General features: G+C 45.1%; 2 protein-coding genes across 2 annotated transcripts; one reads left to right on the top strand and one right to left on the bottom strand.

The window, feature by feature from the left end:
- Positions 1-5,383: 5,383 nt before the first annotated feature.
- On the bottom strand, positions 5,384-12,470 carry MESD (mesoderm development LRP chaperone). The gene is made up of 3 exons (XM_083870582.1): positions 12,279-12,470; positions 7,713-7,945; positions 5,384-7,011 (listed from the first exon to the last, which is right to left on the bottom strand). The coding sequence occupies exons 1-3, from the start codon at positions 12,441-12,443 to the stop codon at positions 6,747-6,749; spliced, it is 663 nt and encodes a 220-aa protein (XP_083726708.1). The 5' UTR covers positions 12,444-12,470; the 3' UTR covers positions 5,384-6,746.
- An 8,956-nt stretch (positions 12,471-21,426) lies between these two features.
- On the top strand, positions 21,427-24,795 carry TLNRD1 (talin rod domain containing 1). Its single transcript, XM_083871255.1, has one exon. The coding sequence runs from the start codon at positions 22,954-22,956 to the stop codon at positions 24,019-24,021; it is 1,068 nt and encodes a 355-aa protein (XP_083727381.1). The 5' UTR covers positions 21,427-22,953; the 3' UTR covers positions 24,022-24,795.
- Positions 24,796-26,955: the final 2,160 nt, after the last annotated feature.

Here is a 26,955-nt window from a genome sequence, read left to right as displayed (position 1 = left end):
AGACTAGAAGAGAATGGAATTGATTATCTCAGAAAAGATCTCTAAGGTCATTGAGTCCAATGGTCATAACCAAGCATTCCAAAGTCCACTGCTAAACCATGCCTAGAAATGCCACATTATAATATATTAGAATTTATTTTGTATGATATAATGAAGATTTATATTACGTTCTATTATATTAATAATTTTTTATCCGGCCCAGGCTGTTCCCTGTCCGCGCGCGCCCTCTGGTGGCCGCTCCCGGCTCGGCTCCGGCGCTTCCCCCTCCCGGCGGAGCCGCGACCTTCCTGCGGGTCTCTCCAAAGCCAAACTGAGCTGTCACCGCTCCCGCGGCCCGCTGCGAGGGGTAGGGATGCTCCCTCCGCTGCTCCACAGAGCTTTGATCCTCCCCAATTCTGTGGACCACAGGAAATTTTGCTTGTACCCAAATTAAGAGTTTTTTATACAACCCTTGCAGGCTTTCAGAGCAGCCAGCCCATCTCCTCGGCCAGAAGATGAAGACGTTGTGATGTGTCCCGGCTTTTTCAGCCTGGAAGGGCGATCCCGGCAGCCAGATCTCAGGAGCTGTTCTTCCACCTCCCCTTCTGACCAGAGGATGGGGAGGGATCTGTACAAACACGGCTGCAGCCACAGCCCTTCCTTCTTCTTGAGTGGCTCCTTCACCAGCACCTTCAGGAGCTCCTCCCTGGGGTGACCCCCCAGCCATGGAGTGAACCCAGCACATCCACTCGCTCTATACCCTCAACAACAAAACACCGGGGAGAGCCCCAGCCCTCTGTAAACGGATCTATTTGCAATTTCTGACTGTAAGGCTCAGCTGGGGTGTCTCAGCACTCCCAGGACATGGCCAGGGGCCTGTGATAAGGGAACTGTGACAGGATTCTACAGGAAACTGCTCGGGAGGAAGCCCCCGACAAATAAGTCTCTCTCTTGCTTTGCCAGAGGGTGTAATGTGAGATCACAATGAAATTACCAGCCCCACCACAACCCCGTCTCCTCTCCTGCTGTGTTAGTGTAGGATGAGCAATAGGATAGTGCTTCCCAAAGCACAGACACCTCACCTGAAAGCAAAGGGGCTGTCAGTTGATAGGAACACTCACCTGAAAGCAAAGGGGCTGTCAGTTGATAGCAACACCTAAGGAAATAAATGAAGCTCATTTATTTCTGCTTTCCTGTAGACCAGCTCCAGTGTTCAAGTGGTACAGCGACATTCCTTGAACACAGGCTGCTCTGATTACAAATCTAAAGTTGATTTTCTCATCCCAGAAAGTGAGACTGTCCTGGCTTATCACTATTGCCAGAAATAACAGCATGGCTGAAATAGATTTCAGGCCTTAGTTGGGTTATCTGAGAACTGAGCAATGTGGCTCATGGTGATGTTATGTGGGAACAGAGGCTGAGAGGAATGGTGATAAAGAGGAGAGTGGTCTTGCCCTCATTATATTACACAGCTCATTAGTTCACAACAAACTACCTGGTACCCACATTAAAGGCAAGACATTTTTTCAAGATCTTGTGCTCAACTGCTGTCTTAAATGCCAAAGCATTTGCATGTCTGTGCTGCCATTAAACTCCTGGCAACTCCATCCTATTATAAGTGCAATTATCTAAAGTCCACACAGTGATTAACATGCTGTACAGCACCTGAAAGACAGCAGCTGACTATCAAGGGTTGGCAAGGCACAGGGTATGGCTCTGGATACAACTGGCAGGATGAATAATAAAATACTCACAGAAAAGTCTCACATAATGCACTATTTTGGACACTTCTGAAATACTGTTTCAGATGAGGGAACGAAAACTGACTAATTTCTAATTTTTTTGCAAAAAAACCAAAAAAAAGTTGAATGAAATGGACCTGCAGGAAGGACAAGTTAAAAAAATTCCAAATATACAAGACGGTCTGAAGACATGAATCTCAGAAATAACAGCAATGGTCACATAAATACACCTATTAAACCTTTTTGCTTATTTTTAAATTGACTGAGCAAGTACTCAATCATTATCAATACATGCTTGCACTACAATTATTCCTGTATAATTCAGTCTTCCTCACTACAGAGAAAACTTTATATTAAAGTCACAGCAAGATCCAGGTCACTTCATGGTGCTGTTCAATCCTTGCATCTTGCAAGCATATTCCAGGGTCTTGCTGTACACCTCTTTTCCAATGCACACAGAGCTCTGATGACATGTAACCCTGCCACCAATTAAAGCAGCCGAGCTGATTTAAATATTAATGATTTAATGAGTGCTCAGTGCTCTGGTCAGTGCTCCCCACAGAATTGGTGGGCAGGGTGCCAACACACAAGTCCAGCCTCTGTTCAGACACAATTGATAATTATCTTTAAAAGCAGCAGATGTTACAGGCACTAAAGATGGGCTCACAGGCTTTTTTTGAGGTATCAATAAATTATCTAAGGGAAAAAAGTTTGGGAAATAAACTCCATGAATCAGAGCATTCCAGTCCCTTTTCTGTAAAAAACAAGGGCATCTTCTGTCCCCTGAACAGACACAATTCTGGAGGAAGAAAGGAAAAAGGTTCTGTTTCTGACAAGTTGCAGCCTTTACCCATAAGAGAGGTAAGAGGCTGAAGCTCCTTTAACTGTCCCATTTTCCCCAAAATGCCAATGTCTATGTAGTAATAATCAACATACAACACCAATTCAAAAATAATTAATTACTACTGTTAATTTAAATGATGGTTAACAGATCTGGTTTTCCTGTCACAGAAACAGTTGATAAAATGTCACTGATAACCCAGCCAGTATCAACACTGGTGTGTTAAGTAGCATCACACAGGAAAGGAACAAAGCATTTCCCATCTGTCCCTGGCTGAAGTCTGGCACTGTGCAATGCCTGATTGTTGTGTGTTACAGCAGCTTTTTAAATGCTAATCAAAAACTGCTCTGCACAGAGCTCTCCTGTGTCCAACCCCCTCCACCACCTGACTACTGCAGGAAAAAAATACCATCATCCAAAAATCCAAGTGGAGTGATTTTCCTTCCTGGCAATTTGATACTACCTGAATTCAGTGGGATTTGTCCTGTTAAAAGGGCACAGTATAAAAGATAAAAAATAGTGATATTCAAAAATAGTTCATCTTATCCCAGAGTAAGAATGATCAAATAGCAGGGTATCAATGGACCTAGTAGGATGGCAATCTGAATAAAGAAAAACATGACAAAAATTAGGCATTTTAAAAACAGAGGCATCCCCTCTATTTGGGCACAAGTTCTTTGAATTTCTATAAATATCCGATGCAATTAAAAGAAAAAACCTTTGGAAAAGGCAGTGTTAGTCCCTGATTAAAAAAGGAAATGAGCCACAGATAAAAGAATGGAAATAATTCATAAGCTTTACCAGAAATCCATTGAGAACAGTGGCCAAATACCAGATAAAAGCAGATTGTTCCATATCTTTACAAAATGGTGTTTTAATTTATGATTTCCTTTTTGGGACAAAAGAGTTCAGGAACAGTGACAGAAAAGTAGATTCTCCAGCAAGTCAAGGCTGACCTGACTGTTCAGAGAAATGCTTTGATGCCTCTAAGTTAAGATCAGAAATCCTGCTGTAGTTTGTGTCAGAACAGTTTAAAGAAAAACCCCAAATCAACAAAACCCAGAATATTTTTTCCAGTATTTTATTACATAAAAAGTTGATTGTCCATTGGAAATTTTTCACAAAGTGCAAACACATCCTGTGTAGCATCACTGACAAACTCTTTTTTCTGAGTAGGATAGCTGGGTTAAAAATTTAAGAGTAGCTCAGAAAAGTTAGTTATAGCACTAGAACAGAGAAACCACTATGCTGGGAGGAGAAAGGCAGCAGATGCTTTGCTGTTATGAAAACAGATGATTTTCCATGTATCTCTGTATAGAACTGAAAAAAAAAAAAAAAACAAAAAAAAAAAACCCACCAAAAAAAACAAAAAACAACCCAAGATCTGTAATTACCACTCTACTGGTTGAAATTAAAGGAGATATCTGAATGTCCTGCATGTGGAAATAGCAAATGTATTATTGAAAACCTGATAAGCCTCCAAAGGAGACTCCATCTTCTGAGGTACTCACAAAACATTCCTGGTCTTACATAACTTTTGAGGATGTTTATTTTGATATATACACATACACACACACATAGATATATATTCATGTGTGTGATAGGGTTTGGGCTCCTTAAATCATCACCAAACATTTGGTTATGTAACACTGTCCCAGGACAAGTGCAGCTGTCTCAAAGACTTTACCAGTTTTAAAAGGCAATTCGGGTTATTCTTGAGTAATGAACTGTGATAGCAGAGAAAGATTGGCTGAGGTAAAGCAGCTCCTGCCAGACTGCAATATTACATTTACTGGTATATTTCATTATTTATTTAGAGTAAAGCATGAAAAAGGGAGAAGAAAAATGGAAAAGTAAAAGAAACTTGGTTTGTGAAGGCAGCATTTTGTGTTTTACATCAAAAAGCAACTGCCAAGTCATCACACAGATTAAAAACCTAAAAAAAACCCCAAACAAAACAAACAAAAACCCAATAACACTTTGAAATTTGATTAAGCTATGTGGCACAAGATATACCTGCATTTGGCATGGGAAACTGGCCCAGAAACAACCAACCAACCAAGAAAAAGATCACTTGGCTGGTTCAATTTAAACAAAGCTCCTTTAAACTACGAAGGGAAAAAACCCTAATCTACTGTAAATGTGGATTCATGAATGACTGAAGTACCTGTACTCAAAAGCTGGGCTATAGCGGTAGTGTAGTAATTGTTTCTCCAACAGTCTCAAACCCAACCTGATGAAAAAGGAAGTAACATTAGGAGAAATACAAAACTGCACTTCCATGTCTTTCTGATCAAAAAATCTGAATTGTCACCTCTATACCATAACTTTGAAAAGCAAAATCTCATTAATATTTCATTTTTATAGTTTCATCTGACCTCTGTTCTTCCCTTGAGATGAGAAGCAAAGTTTACAAAGGGTGGTGCTAACCCAGAATATGTGACCAAATGATAAATTAGTTATGCACAAAACTGGACTGCACATCTCAACTCTGCAAACATCTACTGAAACTCTTCTCAACTCTGCTGCACATCTGCATTAGTGTAAGAATATAAAAAGTAATAGTTAATCCTGAAGAAACAAATTTTAATTTTCCACTCAAACAGGTACGGGCCTGCTTAGTGAAGTGTAGCTGCAAAGGTTTCTTTAATCTAAATTCATACAAATATAATTAAAATTAAATAAAATGAATCAACTGGAACCTTCATCAACATCATTTAGTCCTTACATACAGAAACCAATGATGAGTTAGTCTGCCTCTTGAATACATAACCAAATGCAGATCTATTTAAAAAGGTTTTACTACTCTTCGAGAAAACAGTAAGTTCAGTGACATCTTTTATTTTAGAACAAGGACTCGGTCACAGTTTTGTACTTTTGATACCGAAGTATTCCACAAGATCAACCATTATGGTTCAATTAGGACCTTTTATCCAAAACATTTGGATTTTAGCACCTTAAAGAAAAAGTAACACCATACCAGTATTGAGTGAAGACAGTTGATACTGTGCTCAAAATGATGTGGACCACACTACTGGGTGCCTTTAGTCCCTAACTGGTAGTAAGGCAGAAGGGAAACAATTCTAAGCAAAGCATTTGACTGAATACAATCTGAGTAATAATAAAAACTCCTCAATTATATGAAATATTGGCTCCAACTTCATAGTATTCAAATCAAATGGTCATTTACAATCAACCATGTCAGTCAGGAATCTGTACCAAGGAAAAAAAAAACCACCAAAATCTGACCAGATCAGCATCAGTAAGTGATACGTCTAACTCAAAGTTTAACTCTGTGCTCTAACTAGCACTTTTTCAAATACTTAAACAAACCATTAAATCAGCAAATCAAATTAACTTCAGAGTTAAAGCTTTTTCTTCCAGCTCACTGCCTGAGTAACAGGCACATGGAACAGCTGCTTCCACAGGCACAGTCCTCCAGCAGCAGGAGTGCTGAATGCCCTGGATTTGTCTCCACTTTTCACCCTGACACTGCCCATGCAGGTGCTGCAGCTCCATTCACTTCTGAAGGGCACAGAGTGTCCCTTCTGTACAGACCTGGAGTGCATTAGCAGAGCTCCTCCCTGGCATCCATCACACTCCTGAGCACTGCCACAGATTTCCTGGGACAGAAACGGGTTGAGTTTATTTTAAAGAAAAAGGCAGTCTAACCAAACATATCCTAAACTTTAATTTCAGGCATCTTTGGCCACTGTTCTTTGCAAGTTTGGGCAGTTTTGTGCCAACTGTGTCTATCAAACCATCTTCCAAGAGAATCTTTTCACACTGCACTTGGCTCTCTGACAGCAGCTGTGAATCCATGACTTGCACACCCAAGATAGACACAGCTACTACAGATGAACATCAGTGTATTCTGAAATTATAATTCTTCTTTTCCACTTAAATTAAATTTGTGATGTTAGACACACAGATTTGTATGCTGGTTTAAAACAACAACAAAAACATTAAAAAAAATTACAAACTAAAGCAGTCAATTGCTGGCATGAAGCGTTACCTTTCCTGTAACTAAACAAATGGCCAACAGCAAGGAGTAAAACTGGTGAATTTCAACATAAATTTAAGCTTCAGTAGTCTCTGCTTCCTTCCTCCCCAAAACCCAGGACTCATGAGCAGATTCCCTTTGAGGAGCAGCAGAGCAGGATTCAGTCTGGGTGCCGTGGCTGTCATAGCTCCTCTCTCTGGTTGGTTGCTCGGTTGTCCTCTTTGACACCGTTAGATTTCTTCTCTGCCTCTTTTTTCTTCTTTGCTTTTTCAGGTTTTGTTTTGTTTTTCACTTTCTCACTCCCATCTGCTCCTTTGCCAGGATAAACCTGACCTTCCAGAGTAACATCTGCACACCTTTCCTGATTTATCAGGAAGTCTTTGATCTCCCAGGCGTAGCCACCATCCCGCAGCATGAAGATGGCCCGATTGGAGCCAACAATAAACCTGGAGGAAAAAATTGGGGTTTTTTCAGTTAACTCTGTGCTTTTCAAACACTCCAGCATTTGCTCACAGAACCTTCATGACTGAGACACATATTTAAGAGCAAGAAGCTGATCTAGCTGTTGCCTGGGGATAGGGACAAGAGAACAATCTACTACATTTAAGAATAAAGTGTATGAAGTATGTCAATAAATAACCAAGGAAGTAAGAATAAGGAAACAAATTTAGAACTAATTTGGCACTATATAAAATACACTAATGAGCATTAAATTTGCTTTACACACTTATTGCAACTCTTCTCAGCCTCAATAAAAGAGCACAACATTCTGTTTCAAAATTAAGCTCTCTCTCAGAGGAAAAAAAGTCACATTTTTTAGCAGAGGAACAAAAAGCCTTTTGTGGTGACAAGTCTTCAGAGTGGGATGCTCTCCATCAAGCACATAGAGGCAGCTAGAACTGATAAACAGCTGAACCATTGTGAGATAAAAAGAATTTGGGCTATACACACACAAGGTGCATAAGCACTGAAGAGGTTTCTGCATCACACCACAGCTCTTGTCACAACTGACAAAGAAACAGAGAAACAATAATGGATGATGGAGGTGAAGAACAGCAAACGATGAACAGTTCAAAAGGTTTTCAGGAAGAAAGAAAGAAAGGGTTCTGCAAAGGCAAGAACTTTATCCTTGTGCACAACAGCTCACCTTTGCACGTCGTAGTTTGCATTGAAGAGACTCCCCTGCCATAAGCTGGTGATTTCTTCTGTCTCCTTTTCTGTGGGATTTCCCGACACTGTGACAAACATCATCAAAGTCTTCCCCTTCTTTGTCAGCTTCAGGATGCTTTCAGGCTTGCCTGGATCTATTTTTGAGAAATCTATTGGTGCTGGAGGCCTCTTGTGTTCAGGGAGATCTCCCTCTTCAATGTCATCATCTTTCTGTTTTGAAAACAACAAGGAAGATTTAAACTCAGCTGTTCCACAAATATATTGTGGGTCTTTTTTTTTTAAATTTCTCTTTGTTTAGAGGATAACTGTGCTTTGATAAAATATTTTTAGATGAATGATGGAGATCATGAAACCAAAAGAAACAGTGACTGTTGTTTCAAGATACTTCACCAAGAGTCCTCTTTCCATTTATAAACCTTCCCTGAAAATGATGCACATTTTCATACTGACAGGTGGAATCTCATTTTATCACACACTGAGAAATATTTCAGCCTTAAGGCTAATTCAATACAATTCCACCTATGAAACTCATAATAGAGGGTTTTTTTTTTTCAGATTCACAAATATTTTTTATGCATGCGAGATGAAATGGAAAATTTGCAATAAAAAGCCTCATACACACATATATGAAAAAAACATTAATCTGATATTGCTTTCAGAGGTCAAAACTTACTTCTGAGGATCATGTGAAGTTTTCTTACTTTGTGTCTGAAATACAATTAAACCCATAAAAGTTCAGATTTTCTGTGTGCTTATGCCACAGAAAGACTTTGATTAAAGGTTTCATGACTTTTCTAATGCACAGATGCAGCTCACAGCCTGACAACACAATCACCCAGAGTAAATCACTTCTACAAAAAAAGAAAAAAATTAACCTCTGCTAAGGCTGACAGCCATTTAAATATTTGGAAAGCACAATCAAATTGCTGCCCCTCTAAACAGCTCACAACTGTGAGCTGAATGTGATGACAACTTACATTAAGCCAGAATGTGATTTCTGTAACAAGTGTTGGTGTCACAGAATTTAAAAGTAAAAAAACTTAGTTAAAAAAAAAAAAAAGTCTTACGCATTTCAAGTGTGAAATACACTTTCAAGTAGTTCACACGCTTTGAAGTTTCTGAAATGAGTGAACTGGGAGGAAAGGAGAGCCCAAGGAAAGTCCCTGCCCTCACTAACATACCTTACACGAAGCCAGAGAATGGTCAAATTGGTAAAGTGAAAATACAAAATCTCATGTGACTGACTGAAAAACATTCTCCACAATTTAAAGAAAATTGAAGCTTAAGTCTGGTTTGACTAGAGCAAAGACAGGTTATTTCATAGTTTTCAAAGAAAAAGGCAGAAAGAAACTTTTCCAAATACTTTGTATGAAATAAAGAAACTGACTTTGGATTAAGTGACAACATGAGCTACTAACATGTATTACCTATTTTTTTTCCTTAACTATTCAACTAAATGCTCCTGAAGTTGTATTCTTACAATTTGAATGGGAATATTATCAGAAGATGCCAAGAGCTCCCCTAGATGGCATTTATTTTCTTATTTTCTGTACACAAGGTCATGCAGCTATGCTTAAAGCTATCTAAAAGGTAAAAAAAGTGAAGGGAAAGAGTGTAAGCTTTTGCTCTGAAAAGTCTAGCAGACTGTCCTGCTTTAGGCCAAATTTGGGAGGAAACTTCCAAAGGGGTTCCTCTAGAAAGCAGATTTAAGCAGCCCCTCCCCAGCTGGTTTGGGAAAAGATTTCCTTGGAGAAAAGTGGATAAAAATTCCTGTTTATTTAACAAGCAAAGTATTCACGAGTATAAAAGATGAATAATATTAAACAATGGAACCTCTCACTGTTCTGAAGAGATGCCAAATTCAGAAAGTCCTTGTTGTGGGGTGTAGCTTGGGCTGCTCAGTCTTATCAGTCCCTCCTGCACTGGAAAATGCCACATCCCAGGCCCTGGTGGGCCACAAGTGTGAGCTCCCAGTGTTTTCTGGGTTTTCAGTCCAGAGCAGGGCTGATCACTTCCAAGAAAAAGAAAAGCCACAGTCCAGGGAACTTCTCTGCCTCAGCTAGCTAAAACCTAACTAAAAGCAGAGGAGAGCTCTCTCCTGCTGTCCGTGCTGCAGACAACACAGTCTGTGAGAAGGGAAGCTGAAGCTCTTATTTCTATTATTTCTGCTTCAGACATTCCACTGCTTCTCCTTCTCCCCCCCTTCACTCTCAGATCTAGTTTTAAAGGTGCAAAACTTATTTCTGGGCTGAACAGACTCAGCATTATAAATTCACCCCAATTCAGCATCATAAAGTCACCCCAGGGCACAGACTCACTCACCTAAACAGTAACATGAGGTTCCAGAGGGAAAGCATTACACAGACACAGTAAAAACTGCATATTCTTTCACTTGCTCCTCCCCTCAGGTCCCATTCTCACAAATTTCTCATAAATGCCCTGCATTTTGATTTTTAAAAACATTAATAACACATGCCACTTAATTGCTTTGCCAATTCAATGACCAGAGTCAAGCCTGAGAAACCCTGAGCCTGTAACAGTAATGAACTATTTAAACACTGGACATTTCAGTAACTAAGAGAGCTCCAGCTCAGATCTTCAGTTCTGTGTCCAGCTCCCCAGGACTCCAGGTGAGTCTCTTTCCATGAGGAAAAGCCCTTGGCTTCCTCCAAGCTGTAGTTGTGCAGTGGAGCTGCTGAAGCACCTCTGCCTCTTTGCCCTGTCTTCAGATCACTGTCCCAGATCACCAGGCAGTCATGCACATGGTGCAAGGGGCAGCACGAGATCCTGCTCAGAGCTGGCTGCTCCTGCTGGGAAAGCTGCTGGAGCCACAGACTCAGACTTGTGGCTGAACCCAAGCATGTCATAACCACCATCCCCCAATGGTTTTAGATTAATTGCCAGGGAAATAAAAAATACTTGGAGTAATTTCATTCAGTTGAAAGTAATGACATTTGATTCTGTACAGATCTGTGCCCTGTGCCCCTCATTCCCAGGCAGAGTTCCTGCTCTCACCCGAATTCACAGTGGCCCCTTTGTTTCTCATCCCACTCCATCAAGTGCACTCATGCCCTTTCTTCTCCTCCACCCTCCAGCCACCATTCCCCTCAAGCCTTTCATGTTCTCTGTGTGTCCCGACTCCCAACCAGGCAAAATTCCCTGCAGCTGACCATCACAGGAAACCAAACAACCCCTAATCGTTGAACCCTGCCCCAGTCCCTGTTGTGCTCTGTGTGCCTCTCCTCAGGGACACCCCCAGCCCCAGCAGTGACTCCCCAGCTGCTCTGCCACATCTGCATTTGTGCAGCACACTGGGACCTGGACCAGGGACCTGCTCCAGCTGAAAAAGAAAAGCCCTCAACAGCCTCCTGGCCTGCCCATGAGGGCTGGAGCAGAGTTACAGTCAACAGTTACAACAGCATTAACTTGAGCCTTCCCTTCAGCTGTCTCATTAAAAGGAGACGCTCACCTTTTAAGATTTTTTTCCTACAAGGCCAAATTTGGTTCAAGCTGGGCAATATTAAGCTCTGATTTTTTAGCAGCTGGGCCTGATGGGTCCTTGGCTGATACCACCAACAGAAAAGTGAACTTTGAGCCCTTAACTAATTTTATTTAATTTTTTTACTCAATCTTCTAAGAACCTCCCTTCCTAAAGGGATATATGTAGCAACAATTTATGGGATGACCAAGTCCATAACCTGCCCACCAGGACCAAGGCAGGCATCTGTACTTCCTGTTACTTTACCTAAAATTCACATATAAAACACACTTCACCTTGATTTACAGCTGCAACTGGTGTTACATAAAACAGAAGTTTTCTCTCTGTTATTTCCTTCAGGGTTTTTTGCAAAATATTCCAGGGAAAAACCTCACGGGAAAGAATAAATAACAGTGAGGAGCACTCTGGCATTTATCAGAAGACGATGGATCATAATACAGTGAAAAGAATCTAACAGTGGCATGGCAACCACATGGAGAAGAGAGTGAAGGGAAAACCGCCAAGGAAAGTTAAGGCAGGGAGCTGATAAGGATAAAGGCGACGAGAGCGAGCTGGAATTAGAAGTTGTTACTATGAGGCAAGATAGGAAAGAAACACCAAACCAAAACAGCGCCGTATCTGCCCTGTAAACGTGAAATGAGTATTTCCCCTGGTATCCGCCCCTCGGTCACATGTGTATCGCTCAATACTTCAATAAAGCCAGACTTTTCAGGCAGACGAGGCTGCGGGCAGGCACCGAGCACCGGCTGGGTGCGGGGGCTCTTGTGAAGGGACAGGGCCCGCCGGGCAGGGAGGGCTGAGGCCACTCGCTCCGACTCTAAACCCCCACACACGGACCCAGAGCCTCGGAGGACGGAACACGGCACCGGCCACCCTCCACCAGGCTCGGGGATCCCTCCCAGGCCCGGGGATCCCCCGCCTTCCCGGGACCGGGCAGAGCGGCCGATCCTCCCCGGCCCGGCCCGGCCCCGCCGCCCCCCGGCAGCCGCCGCGTTCCCTCCGCGTGGTGCGGGCGGATCCCGCCGGCCCCGGCGCCTCCCGCACCTCCCACTGCTCCAGCAGCCGGGCCATGTCCGCGTCGTTGTAGTCCCGAATGTCCTTCTTCTTGGGCGGACCCTCCCGCCGCTTCCCCTCCGAGCCGCCGGCCGCGGCCGCCGCGCTCAGACACAGCGCCAGGGCCAGCAGCGCCCAGCCCGCGGCCGCCGCCATCTTCTGCCGCTCTCGGGAAAGCGGCCCCGGCCGCCTCAGGGGCGGGGGAGCCGGCCGGGCCGGGAGGAGGGGCTGGGAAGGGAGCGGGGAGGGATGGATCGCGCCGGGAGGAGGAGCTGGGAGGGAGCAGGGAGGGATGGATCGGGCCGGGAGGAGGAGCTGGGAGGGAGCAGGGAGGGATGGATCGGGCCGGGAGGCGGAGCTGGAAAGGCAGAGGGGAGGAACGGGAGGATGAACTGGAAGGGCAGCCTGGGTCGGGAGGAGCTGGAAGGGTAGTAGGGCTGGATGGGCCGGGAGGAGGAGGAGGAGCTGGAAAGGCAGAGGGGCCGGGATGGATCGGGCCTGGAGGAGGAGCTGGAAGGGCCGCGGGGAGGACGAGCTGAAAGGGCAGCCCGGGCCGAGAGGAGGAGCTGGAAGGGCAGCGGGGCTGGATGGATCGGGCCGGGAGGAGGAGCAGGAAGGGCAGCGGGCCTGGATGAGCCGGGAGGAGGAGCTGGCAGGGCGGGTCGGGCCGGCCTGGGCGCGGCTGGGCCGGTGCCCGGAGCGGCCGGGGCCGAGGGCACCGCCGGGGCTGAGGGCACCGCGGGCTCCCCCGGCCGCCTCCCCCGGGCCGCTGTCCCCGCACGAAGCCCCGCTCCAGCCCTGCAGGGCCCGGGCAGGGAGTGAACGCTGGGCACTGAGAGGTTAACACGAGTAAATATTGCTGGGCCAGCGCCTGGGATCTAAACGATGTGGTTTCTTCTTGTTGCTTTATTTTAAAAACAGGATGAAAAGTAGCCGGGTTTGCTGATCTGTGTGATGGGGACTGGGCCCATTGCGTGAGACTTCTGATTTTGACTACTGTCTCATTAGGTTTCTAAAAGAAAACTATTAAAATTAATGCTGTTTGTTACTAAAATACAAGTCCAGAACATCTGACCACCACAAAGAAGTAAGAGATACGGTTTTTCCTTTGTACAGGCTGTTTTTCCATTATCTAAACCAAATTACATGCATGGATGTCTGCACAGCCTTATTTCGCTCCAGTCTTCGTTTTTTCCTCATGGTAGCATTATAATTACAAATAGCACAATGCTGTCTTCTACCTTTCACCTTGCATTCCAGTAAGTTCAAACCTGGGAATTCAAGGCAGCATCACTGTTACTGCTGCTGGTATTAATTGCAGTTAGGCTGATTAGTGAACAGGCTGCTTTTCCATTCCAGCATTGAAGGTAGATTAGGTCCAAAGCAAATTCTGTTGAGAGAATGCTTCAACCCCAATTCTGTTACTGTATCATAGAAGGGCTTGGGTTGGAAGGGACTTTAAAGATAATTTATTTTCAACCCCAGATGATCCAGCTCCGGCCGTGAGATGAACCAGGAGCCCACTGCCTTTATGGGCAAGGTGTATAAATACAAAACAAAACAAAAGCAGTCAAAGAGGCAGGGGCATGGGTTTGGGGAGGCTCCCCAAAGCCTGGACTAACCCTGGAAGTGACCACACACTGCAGGGCACGTAGCTGGTGAACACCAGGGAGACACAGCACATGAAGCAGCAGTTTGCCAAGCACACGGACCTCGAGAAACAGCACAGGAGGAGGTGGGATCCAAGATTTCAGCACCCCCATAAACAACCAGCATGGGCTGCAGCCTCCATGTGTTTTATAACATTTCAGACACGCTGCCAGTGCCAGAGGAACAGGAAGCAGCCCAGAGCTATTCATGGAGCTTGTTAAATGTACATAACTGAAATAGGGTTTAGACAAGTATTTCTCACAGAGCTGTCCAATACCAGAGCCACTAATGAGCACATTTGCTCAGTGATTTCTCATTAAATATAACGAACATCAGGTATGCTATATCAGATTGCTGTGATTAATGAGGTTTTACTAAAATAGGTTTCTGCTAGTTTTTGTTATTCCTGGATCATGCAGACATTCACTGGAAAAAAATTAAAGATTCTATCTTGGAATGCTGGACTTGCAGCATAAAATATTTTCATTGAATTTCTACTAGGAAATATTTTCTTCAATTCTGTTTTTCAGCCAACTAACTTTCTTTAATACCTGATCCTATGTTCAGATACGGATCTCAAAAGTAACTCGATTCCCTTTGGTAAGTGAACAAGTTGTTCAGTATACCCAGGACTGCACTAAACAACACTATGCATTTCCTTGTTGTGCCAATAAAAGCTTTAGTTTGAAAAGGAGGGTAGTTTTCATGCTTGGCTCTGGCTTTGCAACTACCTCTGTTCAGGCAAAATTCTGTGTCTGGGAAGACTCATTCAAGTCTACTGCTTGTGGGGTCAGCTGCAGGACAAACACCTGTCCAGCCCCTGCTCTCTGCTGTTCCTCTTTCCCATGCAAGAAACAAACACAATGCAGCACACACCACTAACAGGAGCAAATTAAATTGCATTTTCTTTTTATTGAAGAACACTGTGTTTTGATCAGAGCATCTATTGAATCATGCCAATGTGATTTTTATAGCTTGAGAGTTTTCACGTTTCTCAACAGTTTTTATAGTCCTAGCAGCTAACACTACCAGGATTGCAATACAGAATGTATCAGATAATCCATGGCTACTTTCATTGTGGATTGCAAGAGTAAGGTAAGATAAATGCCCCACCTTGTAGCTAAAAGTCCCATCTATCACATCAGGGAAGGTCTCAAGCCGTCACTGTCATTTTTGCTTCTGCAACCCTCAAGTTTTATTAGTAGTACCCTTAATTATAAAGTTATACCTCATCAGAAAGGCAAATCAACCTCTCCTTGTAAACTCTTTTCATTATTGAGCAGGGCTGGGTCAGGCTGTAATATGACAGGATTCAAGATGTTCTAAATTTCTGTTAATGAAGTTTGAGATTCTATTTTTTTTTCCATTTTTGGAACTATATTTGTGCAAAATGTATTTTCCAAACCATTCTTTCTTTTGATCTGGGAGAAGAATGTGAATTTTAAACTGCCAAAAGCTCTCTCAAGTCTACTGGTGGTGGAGTTTTATATGCAATCTTCTATTTTGAAGTGGATTCCTATTTGTCACATTTTATTTTTCTTTGCAAATACAGTACAGTAGAACCTTAAAGCTTGTTCCTTGACAATCCTTGGAATGAAACCTTAGAAAGAACAAAGAACTTGGCTTCACTGAGGAAAAGGCAGTGCCTGCCTTCTTGGAAGGACATATAGACAATTAAGATCAGCCCTAAGCATGCAGAAGGGAGAATGGACATGTAAGGGCTGCCTGCTATCAGCACTCACCATGTCTGGAAGAATCAATTAATTTCAAGAACTCTACTGACACAAAAGGATGTTTAAGAGAGTCCCATATGAATTAAAGTGTTGTGCAAGGCAGCCTTGTAGTGGTAATTTTGAATAACAAAAATGTCTGAGATCTGACTCTTATACAACCTGACAGGCTTTTTGCACCTACTGGCTTAGAGCAGGACCAGGACAATATTGTTTTAAACAACACAGAAGACTTGCTTGAGTAAGAGACCCAGAAAACTTCAAGTTTTGAGATGTCCCAGCATTCAGCATATTCTTCCCCGTTTAAAGGCACTATCATACATTTTACAGAATCGTGAGATATTTGCAGTAAAACATTCAAAATTAATGTTTTCATAGGTCAAATTATCTCAAGTACCTTAAATGTTCCCCTGCAGAGAGAATCTAATGGCCAAGCTCTCATGCACAGACAGTGCACGTGTCAATCCAACCCTCTGAATTTACTCACAGGCAGAATTAAACTTGAAGAATCAGACCTGAACATGTTATCTTTAAAAACAAGAAGGTGTCTAAGAAAAAAAGCAGCAGAGCAAGCAGAATATGTTGTCATCTAGAGCATGAACATTTGAATGATTCAAAATAATTTCAGTCCTCAATTTAATTTCATGCATAAGGCAAGCACACTTATTTGCCATCTATTAAGAGAACACATATTTTTGTTCCAGAGCTAGTCAGATCTTGAATTCCTGGATCCAATTTGAAAAATTAAGTCTTCAATTCAAAACGTTCCCAGATTAGGGATTAACTACTGTGACTCAGACACAAAATTCTGATTCAGGTACTAACCTCGAAATCCCAGATTCTGACTTGAGTTTTGAACATAAAATAAATCTTTACCCTGAATTTGTGTTATCCTGTGCACGTGCATTTTATAAATTAAAATTTATTGATGGGATGGAGATGTTTGACAACTGACATCCCAGCTTTGTGTCATTACCCATCTGCTCAGGGTTGGGGAGGGGGTATGATGACTGTCTAGTCAACTGCATTAAAGCTACACAGTGTGATCCTTAAATTCAGAAATACCACAGAATATTCCTCTTAGTACTCATCTTACTGCAAGATTTGCTACAGATCTGTCCTGGTTGAAACAATGTACTGGTTACACAATTTAAAGTTACCCTATTAAGAAAAGAATTACATTAAATCAATGTCAAAGAAGATTTACAGAGTTCCCACAGGAATTCCATTTATAGTCTAAATTTCACAATCTAAATGAAATTAATTTTGTAGTCCCAATTTCATTTTAGGTTTACAGGTCAGTTTTGGCACCTACATCTAGTGTAAGTAATACATTACATGAACTTCAGATGAATTGGAAGTGCTAAGCTTAGCCCTGCTCACAGAACACAGAGGTACAATGAGAGCAGTGTAGGATCAGAGATCCCTGTGAAAACATCTATTAAATTTCTCTCATGATACATATTAAAAGAGGGCAGGGAGGGGAGAAACCCAAAGCCTTCTGTAGAGAATTACAGCTGCAGGACAGAACATACCACCAAAAGTGCAATGCAGGAAGGGTGGGCCCTTGCACATTTTGCTCAAAATACCATGTTCTCCTTTGATCTCAAAATAACCCAGATGTAAGAGCCTAAGGGAGGGTCTCGGATTCCTGTTTATGCTGGACCACTCTCACCAACAGCATTTGCCATTCTTCCATTAAGTGTTCCTGAGTTTCAAGGCTACAGACCTGCCTCTGGCCCTTCTCACCTGCTCCAGGGAGGGAGAACAGGCTCCAGGAGCCACATGGCACATCCTGGGCACCCGCCCCATGACACACAAGGTGCAGGAGGGATGTCTGTGTGTGGAGATGGCAGGCAAGAATAAGAAGCAAAAAGCTATTATTGGCCGTATTCACATATAATATGGCACAGCTGTCCATTCAGTGCAAGAGGAGTTTTGTAGCTGCATTTTCCTGTTCATAAAAACGTGTCTCTTTTCCATGTCGATGTATTAAATATCCATGGTAACAGCAGGGGACAACCAATCAATTATATACAGAGAGTGGTGAAAACTGCAATAAATGGTGAATAAAAGGACAACAAAAGAAAAACCTCTTTTGCTGTATTACCTTTCAGAGAAACGGGAACTGACCAGCATCCCACTACTGAGATATTTACATTAATGGAGTCTATGTAATAAATTTGTTCTTACCTTTGATACTGTGTTTTTGACTATGCCATATTAAAAAAAGAACAAACACAAACCACCGCATCAGAACACCAAGGTTAATTAAACCTGCATGTAAAAGCTCACCCACTATCCTAAAACCTATTTATTTATTGACAAAAGAAGAAACAAAACTTGTGACTGTGTTTGCACTTTGCTGTATCAAGTGCCTCGTTAATTGTTCCTCCAGATCTGTGTTTTTGGCTACAAGCAGACCAGTTCTTGGGTTGCATCCCCAGTGCATCAACCCTGGCCACCTCTGCAGACCCAGACCTCACAGTTTTAGTTTCTCATGAAGTAATGGCTGTAAGCACTGACCACAAAACTCTTACTCAGCACCAAAACATTTAGGACAAAATAGATCTTAGGAATGATAAGCTGGTCAACACACTTGCCTTTCCTTCTGTGTGACTTACACTGCTGCAGAGAGGAAGGCCCATCTTCATCCACCCTCCTCTGCAAAGTCTGCCTTGGTGTTGAAGTATTCCTTCCACCAGCCCCTGCCAACTTCATCCTCCTATGATTTTTAGTTTACAGCCTGAAAAACCAGCTGCATCCCTCAGAACTGGAGCTATCATTCCTGTAATTACCACCTCATGGGTTTAGTCACATACAGCTGACACAGGGGAACCACTGAATTGCCTTTTATTCCTTCATCAGCTAGCTCCCTATTAGGTTAGATCGATACATCTATAGAGGAAAGTCATATAAAGAAGTACAACCCACTGTATAGTAACTTCCTCTCACTGACCCGGCCACATACAGTGCTCATGAAATTATTACAACTTGGTATTCTTCAGCTATTACTCAACAGTGGCTACACTGGCAAAAATCAATTCCTCCTTCACAAAAAAATATTTTACTAAGCAATAAAAGGGCCAAGTCCTGTCAGATGATTCAGGAAAGAAGACTTCAGCCTCCAGTTTCTGTTGTACTAAGCACAATGCAAAATAAAGATCAATGTGACAAAAGAAGAGCTCATACAAGTAAGCCAATCTTCTGTACACTACTAAGCCACATTAAAAAGCCTTTTAATCCCTTGTATCTGACAATGCCTGCTGGTTTGAACCCCAGAGAGTTAATTCATTCCGACTCTGTCAGTGAAATCTTTTTAAAGCCAAGCACGGCCACCTGATTTTTACATCTTCCAAGTTTTCATACCAATTCAGTGAGCTGCCCAAGACCTGCGGACCACCTTTGCCCTCAACAGGCATGAAATAAATGGGCATGAACACATTCTCTTTGAAAGAGACATGCAGAAGACTTATGAAGGAAACACCCACCCCAAACATCACTGGGTACAAGTTTCCCCCTCAATCACAGAGATGCAGGTACTGGCACCTTAAACCATGTACCTTGCTGACTCTCAGCTCTGCTCAGGTTACCAGCCCAAGAGAATCCACCTCCAAGGCTGCCTTTTAGAATGAGACTGTTCATGAGAATGTTCATGGCAAAGACAGACTAAGGGGGAATCCAGCCAGGCCAGGTGTACCCAGGCAGCAACCCTGCAAACCCTGCAGTCTGTAACAGGGAGCTGCTTCAGGAAATGCCACTTCCATGGCAAAAATGACTAATGAAGGTGGTATTTTCTACATTATTTTTTCAAAAAGCAGAAGCCAAGTCACTCCTCCCCAAACATTTAATATGCAGAAGAGGTAAACACCCATAGCTACTATGGGAGGAGAATGGCATTTGGCAAGACTTCTTGGACACTGTCCACATGCAACACCTACTACAAGACAAAAATTACCAGTTTTCCCCCTTGCTAATACTGAGGCAGGTAAGGACTGAATCAGTCTTGTGGATGGGTTATAAGAGCTAGAAAAATATTTGCTTTATATTGTAGCAGTTACCAAGAGCTTTGGTGGCCCTGTCAGGTTGTAGGAACTGCCCCAGTTAAGGCCCAGCTGGGTTTCTGTGGAGAGACACTGGTGGAGGAGGTACTGCAGGACCTGTCCAAGCCAAGGATCTCTCTGCTTTGTCCTTGGGGAATGGCACAAATCACACACAGCATCATGGCAGGCAGCAGCATCTAAAAATGGAAAAGACTATTAGGTCATGTAACACCTCTTCTAGCCAGGGATGAGACCTACGTTTTCTTAAATGAAATCTTTCAAACCCTAATTAAATGTAGTCAATCCTCATTAAAGATAAACTGGGTTAGTATTTATGAGAGACATTCCTTCTGCTGCACACTATCTCATTTAAGGACATAACTGGAAATACTCTGAAATACAGTTCAGCTGGCCTTCTTCTGCTCATTGATTTTATTTTTCAGAGTACTCTGAAATCATTCCTATTTATACTTTTGAAAACAAGTTGCTGGCAGTAAGCCAAAATTATTTAGGCCCAAATCATGACCTTCCTTGAAACTGCTATAATGTGACTCAAGTAAACAGAATTTTCCTGACACTGTTTTTGTGAAGAGGGATGGGTGGAGAACTGCCCTATTTTTGACACACCCATGGACCAGCATCTACCCCTTTGCTCAAGCCTGGCTTTATGTCAAGGGCTCCCCCTGCCCCCCAAATATGTACCCCCTGTTAACCCCCCATTTTCACATCTGTGCTAATCCTGCTCACATCATACTCTACAAGTAGAAGGCCAAAGGTTCTTCTGGCTAATGGCTGAGAATTTCTGCAAATAAACTTGTCTGAAGCTCTTTAAATGTATGGAATCCATAAGGTGGGCTCTGTTTGTGCTGGGACATTGTTGGATCTGACCTGCAACTGCAAATGAGGAATCTGGTCCAATTTCCATTTATTTCAAGGTCACTTATACCCCTGCAGCAGTAGGAATGTAGCAGGATGTTAAATGTGAATGGGGACAAATGTACTTCTGGAGTTCTGTAACCTCATAAATGTCTTGCAAATGCCTAGAATTAGGCAGCTGACTTAAAAGGAGAATTCTGATTAAAAAGAACAAAATAATGTTATTTAGCTGCAGTTTAAGCTACAGCAAAATATGTAACAAATATAAGGTGTGGTTTCAACACAGGCTTTGATTAATCAGAATTATATTGATGCAGGTACTGTGCAAGAGGACAGGATCTGATGTGTGCCTCAGGTTCACCGAGTGTAACATCTTGCTTTTGACAAGAATCGTCTCAAAAAGTTCTCGGGGTGCTGCAGCATGGAGACAGCTCAGAGGAAGCCTTTGTAGAGCTTTCAGTGCACAGCAGTGTAGCTGGTTTACATTTTCCCTGCTAAAGTCTAACAGTAACCAGCGTTCAAAAACAGCGGCACAAACGGGAGAGCAACAGACCAAATTGGTCTTCATTGGTTTAAAATCTGGGTCAAGGCCAGTGCAGAGAGCACTGTTTCTGTGCAGAGGAAGCCGCAGCGATGTCCCATCACCCGGTCCACAGCGATGTCCCATCACCCGGTCCACAGCCCGACCCGGGCCGGGCCGGGCCGGGTCCCCGAGAGGAGCAGCTCACGGGGCTCTGCACCCGGTACTGGCCCAGAACGGGCTCTGCCTCCCGGTACCGGCCCAGAACGGGCTCTGCCCGACACCCGGCACGGGAAGTGTCAGAAGGCCGCACTCACCTGGCGGGGCCCGGGAGCGGCTCCGGGCCGGCTCTGCCCCGGTTCTGCCCCTCTGCTCCTCGCTCTCCGGTACCCGCCCGGGCCGCGCTCTGCCGCTGCCTCTGGCCTTCCTCCCTCCGGCCTCCCCCGCTGTTTGTTTATCCCGGAGCCCTCCGGACGTGGCCGGGGCAGTGACGGGCGGGCGGTGCCGCCCCCTCCGCCGGGGAGGAGCGAGCGGCGGGCGCGGAGCGGCGCCGGGGGGAGGGCAGGATTTAAACGAAGGGCGGTGACACCGCACAAAAGATTTCGATAGGCTCAAGTGAGGTTACAGCAAAGGCAGCGGGGCGGGGGAGCTCCCCCCAGAGCCGTGCAGCGTCTGGCTGGCAGCGCCGCCGCAGCCGCCGCTTCCCAGTAGTTTGTCTGAAAGCCTGAGAAATTTAAACGGAGATTTCCTCCCCCTCCTCTTTTTTTTTTTTTTTTTTTTTATTTTTTTATTTTTTTTTAAAATTTTTTTTTTCCTTCCCTGGGAGTTGGCGGCTGGGCCAGGGAAGATGGCAGGAGGAGCGCAGGGCCGGGCGGGTGGCAGCATCGGCGGCTGCAGCCCGCGGCCCCCGCCCCTGCCGGCGGGCAGAGCCTGAGGGGCAGAGCCTGAGCTGTGGCGGCGAGCAGGGCCCGGGGCGCGGGGCATGGCCGGACGGACGGACGGACGGACGGCGGGGAGCGAGCCGCGTGAATGACCGCGGCAGGAAGGAGTGAGGCAGCGGCAAAGGAAGGGGAACGGATCCGCCCGCCCGCCCCAGCAGCACCCGGATCCGGTGGAGCTTTTTTTTTTTTTTTTTTTTTTTTTTTTAATACCCCTCCTCTCTTTTTTCCTTTTTATATTTTTTTTCCCTTTCCCCCCCACGTTACCCCGGTCCCGGCTCCCCGCCGTGCCCCTTCTCTCCCCTGGCGGGGCCGTGCGGGCCACACCCTCGGCGGCGCTTCCTGCGAGCCGGGCCCGCGGCGGGCGCCGGGGGCGGCACATGGTGCGCAGCCGCCGCCCCTCCGGCCCCCGCGAGCTCCCCGGCCGGAGGCGCCGGGGCCGCGGTAACAACTTGGAGGGCTGAGCCCCTGCCCCAACTCCGCTCGGCGGCCCCTGAGGCATCGCTGCGGCTGCTAAAGGGAACTTCGCGCAGGATCCCGCAGATCCCGGGGAGCCGGACGAGGAGGTGGTGGAAGGAAGGGGAGCCAGCGTGCGAAAAAAAAAAAAAAAAAAGGCGGAAGGTGTTTTTAGCTCAAGGATGCCAGAGCGGGGCCCGGGGGCGCCCGGCCAGCGCCGCCCCGCCGCGGGAGCGCCGTAGGAGCGGGGCCCGGGGGCGCCCCGGCCGAGCTCGGTGCCCCCAGCGGCGGCAGCCCCGGCGCCCAGAGCCTTTTCTTGCCTCCCGGCGATTAATGGAATGATGTTGCGGAAAAGGCAGAGCGATCCTGCCGGGCTCAGTCGGGACTGCTCGGGCGGCGGCGGAGGCGGCGGCAGCGGCGCAGCGAGCGGCATGCGAGTGCCCCCCCGGCGCTATGGCTAGCGGCGGCTCCGGCAAGTCCGGCAGCGACACCTCCGCCGGCGGCGCCCCCAGCAGCGGCTCCCTGCACAGGAAGAAGCTCATCTCTATCTGCGACCACTGCAAGATCAAGATGCAACTGGTGGCCGATCTGCTCCTGCTGTCGAGCGAGACCAGGCCGGTGAACACCGAGAGCCTGTCTGTCTTCGGTGAGTCCTTTGAGAAGTGCAGGGACACGATCATCGCCAGGACCAAAGGACTCTCCATCCTGACCCATGACGTCCAGAGCCAGCTCAACATGGGACGCTTCGGGGAGGTGGGAGAAAGCCTGATGGAGATGGGGGAGCTGGTGGTGTCGCTGACCGAGTGCTCTGCCCACGCTGCCTACCTGGCCGCGGTGGAGACTCCGGGGGCGCAGCCCGCCCTGCCCGGCCTGGTGGATCGCTACAAGGTGACCCGGTGTAGGCACGAGGTGGAGCACGGCTGCGGGGTCTTGAAGACCACCCCTTTGGCAGACATGAGCCCTCAGCTCCTGCTGGAGGTTTCTCAGAACATGTCCAAGAACTTGAAATTCCTGACGGACGCCTGCGTGCTGGCCAGTGAGAAATCCAAGGATAAGTTTGCTAAGGAGCAGTTCAAACTCAGTGTCAAATGTATGAGCACCAGCGCCTCTGCCCTCTTGGCCTGTGTCAAGGAGGTCAAGACCTCCCCCAGCGAGCTGACCAGGAACCGGTGCGTCTTGTTCAGCGGACCTTTGGTGCAGTCTGTCTATGCTCTGGTGGGCTTTGCCACTGAGCCCCAGTTCTTGGGTAAAGCTGCCACCATCAATCCAGAGGGCAAAGCTGTGCAAACTGCCATCCTAGGAGGAGCCATGAGTGTGGTATCCGCTTGTGTGCTCCTGACCCAATGCCTCAGGGATATAGCCCAACACCCCGAAAGTAGCACCAAAATGAGTGATTACAGGGAAAGGTTGAGGAACTCAGCTTGCGCCGTCTCCGATGGTTGCAACCTGCTATCTCAGGCACTAAGAGAAAGATCTTCACCCAGGACTTTACCGCCAGTGAACTCCAATTCTGTGAATTAACCCCCACATCTTCTGTTTAGATCCCAGTCATTGCTAAAGGAAAATAATATCCCACCTCCTCACCCCCTTTTTTGTATACCAAAGAATTTGCTTGGATGAGCCCAATCCTTTGATTTCATGTGGTGAAGAAGCAGAACATATTCAAACTATATGTACTAATAAAGGTAGCCAGTTTTGGCTTCTTTTTATTTTACTTTAAAGTTAAGCAAGTATCTGCAGATAAATTTTCCTTTATTCAGCAAGGTCTTCACACAAGTGGTAAAACTGTTTCAAAGTTTTTTTATATTTGGGGAGGTGGGGGTATCTTAGAAAAAGGAGAAAAAAAAAAAGAGCTTTAATCGCGCTGGGTGCGGTTTTTAAAGTTTGTCTTGTCTTGTCTTCCGAAATTTCCCTTCTAAATTTTGCTGTTCGGTTGTGCAGGAAAAAGGTTACCTCAGTTCTTACTCATTTAAAAAAATGAAAAAACCCAACAACACATAGATGATGGATGTAGCTACTATTTTGTTTGTTTTTGTTTTGTATGACTTTTTTTATTTTGCATCAAGTGTTAGGTTAGAAGTGCATTTGGTGTGTAGGAGTGGAAGGACTGGAGGTTGTGATTATGTTTTCCATGTGTTGATTTCCAAACTGGGGGAAAAGCTACTGTGAGTGTTTAAACAAACAAACAAAATTACACTATAACAAAAGTGATTTTTAATTTTTTTCCAATGTCAGTTTTTATCTTGCATGTACTGGAGTATTTATTTCATCTATTAAAATGTTATGTTTCTCAGATGCTTTTCTGTGAATCTCTTAATACTTGAATAATTGAACAACTAGGCCTGTTTGTATTGTATGTCATTTCCCCCAGGGAATGGGTGGTACAAACGTAACTGTAAGTTCTAGACAGCAGCATACAGGCTTCAATTCAGTTCTTTTATTTGCATAAATACTGTCCCTCTCCCAGTACTACCCCTCCTCCTCAGGAGCCTCTGACAGAGCTACTCCAGTTGTATGTGTGGACAGCTGGGCAGTGCTGCACACACTGGGATTGCTGTGCACTGGGATTGCTCTGCACTGGGGCTGCTCTGCAGAACGCTGCTGGTGGCTGCAGCAGGGCACAGCCTGCCTTTGTTTGTCTTTATCAGCATTCGTGTTAACCTTTTGAGAAAGTTTTATATTTTAATTCTTGCAGATGTTGTGGGCCTTCTGTGTGTTAAGTCTTATGAGTTTCAGTATTATTTCTTGAAAAACTTAACTCTTGCTGGTTATCTCAGCGTGTGCCATGTGTCTTCTGGGGATTGTGAAGGTTTGTTGGGGTGGGTGCTTTAAGTCCTCAGAGGTTTGTGTTGGAGCTCCTCAGTAGAGATTTCTATCAAAGCAGTTTGAGTTTGATGTTGTAAATTACAGGAGACCATGTCTAACTTTTGAGGTGCAGCTGACTTCCAGTTGAGTTCCTTGGGAGGTGGGAGTGGAGCTTAGTGCATATTGCAGTAGTTCCCAGAGTTGCAATGATGAATGTTGTCAGCCTGGTCTTTGTGGCCCTGTGAGATCTGTTGCCTTCTATATGTTCTGTTAAAGGTAAATAGAAGAGCAAGTCTTCTGGAAAGGAGGTTTTGTTTCTCTGTCCTGCTCCATTGCATAATTGTGGGGTTTTTTTAGAGGTCTGCAGATTGAACCATGTTGAAAACTATTGGAGGAAGCACCTTAAAAATGTTGTGTGGTTTAAACCTTAACAAATACAGTCCTATTTATTCCTTTGAAGAAGGAAACCTTTGGGCTTTGGGTATGGAATGGACCTGGAGTAGTGAAAGGTCTTTGTTTTATAGCATTATTGTTCCTCTTGCATATGAGCTTTTACTGAAGCGGAGTGAAACGTTACTGGGTAGTGGGGCAGATACATCTGTTGGAGGAGATAAAAGCTATATCCGTACCTTCAGGGTTAGAGAAAAATAACTCCTTAAGTACAGTGGACCTCTGTGTTAGGTTTTGCTTATATTTAAATGGAACTTTTCTGACTCCAGTGAACTGTATGAACAAGACTTTTCTTTGCCATGATCAGCCCAGGCTGCCCTCCTGCAGGGTGTGATGTTCTCACCATGTGGAGTGTGCTGCAGAGGCACGAGTGCCAAAGCTGTGTGGTGAACTATAGAAGTCCTCTCACTGTTTTTTAACAAATAAATATCTGCACACAGTGTTCTGACTTCGAGATGCCTTCACAGGTATTTCCTCAGAGGCTCTCACGTGTGCACACACGAATGTTTTCCCATCTGTGTGGCAGGAGCAGCTGTAGGAGTCCGGAGGGACTCGCAGGAGGCCAAGGCCATCTCCAGGGAGGTCCTGTGGCTCAGTTCAGTATCTGCTGCCCTTTGTCTCCCCCTCCCCGGTGGGTGTCCCGGTGGGAGCTGAGGCACCTCCCGGGGCGTTCCCCCTTTTGCCGGTGGCTGTGCGGGCAGGAGGAAAAGGGGCAGCCCGAGCAGGATGTGCTATCTCCTGTGCAGGCAGGAGGTGAGGAACCCCTCCGCCCTTCCTTTGCAGGATCCTGCGGGGCCGGGCTCGGGCTGCGTGCGGGACGTGCGGGGGGCACTGCGGGCTGCAGGAGCATCCCCAGCCCCGGGGCTTTTCTCTTACTGTGACCTGTGTTGGTGGGGCCTCCTCCTTCCAGATACAAGCCAGAGAGTTCTGAAGGGCAGCTCTGCAGCGCGTCTGACAAAAAAAAAAAAAAAAAAAAAAAAAAAAAAAAAAAAAAAAAAAAAAAAAAAAGAGTAATGTCCCACTGGCTCTTTTTGATGTTTCTACTTAATAGCTTTTGGTGGTGCTGAACTAATTAGATCCTTTTTGATTCGTTTACACGTTATTGAGGTTGTATGGATCGCAGTACAGCCTCCTTATTGCCTTTGCATATGGAAGGCACTGTGTTATTAACAATGATAATGCTCATTTTTGTTGTGGTAA

Source organism: Zosterops lateralis, assembly GCF_965231275.1.
Source record: "Zosterops lateralis genome assembly, chromosome: 13".
In the NCBI taxonomy this organism is placed as follows: Eukaryota; Metazoa; Chordata; class Aves; order Passeriformes; family Zosteropidae; genus Zosterops; species Zosterops lateralis.
The sequence above is the reverse complement of the archived record's forward strand: the minus strand, read 5'-3'. Positions and strand labels throughout refer to the sequence as shown.